At 40.6% G+C, this 1,389-nt stretch overlaps 1 protein-coding gene across 1 annotated transcript; it reads left to right on the top strand.

The window, feature by feature from the left end:
* Nucleotides 1-207: 207 nt before the first annotated feature.
* SARC_16227 (hypothetical protein) lies at nucleotides 208-1,249 on the top strand (the record flags this gene model as incomplete). The annotated part of the gene is made up of 2 exons (XM_014289662.1): nucleotides 208-473; nucleotides 1,132-1,249. Coding segments are annotated over 2 exons (384 nt in total), but the record flags the coding sequence as incomplete, so codon positions are not given.
* Between the last annotated feature and the right edge of the window lie 140 nt (nucleotides 1,250-1,389).

The following is a 1,389-nucleotide window of genomic DNA, read 5'->3' as shown; positions in this document are numbered from 1 at the left end:
AATATCTACTCCCACCCTATTATATTTATGTCTACTCCCACGCTGTTCTATTATTGTCTACTCCCACCCTAATATATTTATATCCACTTCCACGTTGTTCTATTATTATCTACTCCCACGCTGTTCTATTAATATCTACTCCCACCCTATTCTATTTATGTCTACTCCCACGCTGTTCTATTTATATCTACTCCCATCTATATATAGACGCTCCACCCGACCAAGCCCCCGCCCGCGGACCCGACCCAGGCTCCCATTCTGATTCCGATTCTGCAGACGGAGCGCTGGAGCCAGTGCACGTGGTGTTTGCCTTTGGGCGTGACTATATCGTCCCAGCCTTTGTGGCGGTCAACTCGTCACTAACCAACGCGAGGAATAGGGAGCGTCTGGTGATACACCTGTTGGTAGAGGCAGAGATTGTTAATAGAGTGGAGATGGCCTTTGCGCAGGCGTTTGGTACTGTTGCAGATGTGGTGAGTGAGTGAGCGGTATTGTGTGGGGTTTGAGGGGGTGGAGATGGGTTGTTTGATGGGTGAGAGGTGTGGGAGTGTGTGTATGTAGGTAGTTTAGTATGCGATTGAAAATATGTGTTTAAACATTTTTATTATTGTTATTATTATTATATACTATATATATATATATATATATATATATATATATATATATATATATATATATATATATATATATATATATATATATATATACATATATATACATTATAGAACTTCTCTCAATAGTGATTGGGCTGAAACATATCTGTCCTCCTTAGTTTCACATGCTTCCGTATACCAACAAATGAGAGTAAGTCACTCTGGAGGGGTCGCGTGAAGGGTCAGTACAATCATACAAATGACAAATGTAGGTATCATGCTATTGCGCACATGCTTAGTTTCTCACCCATTCGTCTACCTCCTCCTTGTCTCAACTATTTCTACCGATCTCATATTTTCCAGCATATCATTTACCTTCTTATCCTTCGACATCTTGTTTACTACCTACACTCCTTTATTCTCCCCCGTTTTATCTACCCCAGTCTCTTATTTCATCACCCATATATCCACCTTAGTTGCTTATATCCTCACCTCCTTTACCTACACTCCTTATTCTCCACCGTTTTACCTACCCCAGTCGGTGTCTAGTGGCCGTCAAGAACAGGTGGACAGTAAAGACGAGCCAAAGGATGTGGAAGATCCGCTGGATGAATGGGACGATGGCGAAAATGTGGACAATGGCGGGTTTGGGTATGTCCTTGCTATATTTGGGGGTTGCAAAAAGAATTCGCGGGTGGCACTATTGCTTGTGCGTCCTGCAATATATACATATATATATATACAAGTGTCTATATATATATATATATATATATATATATATATGTATACAAGTGTC

This window comes from Sphaeroforma arctica (assembly GCF_001186125.1).
Source record: "Sphaeroforma arctica JP610 unplaced genomic scaffold supercont1.7620, whole genome shotgun sequence".
Classification (NCBI taxonomy): Eukaryota; class Ichthyosporea; order Ichthyophonida; genus Sphaeroforma; species Sphaeroforma arctica.
Note: the sequence above shows the minus strand (reverse complement) of the source record. Positions and strands in the feature narration are given on the sequence as shown.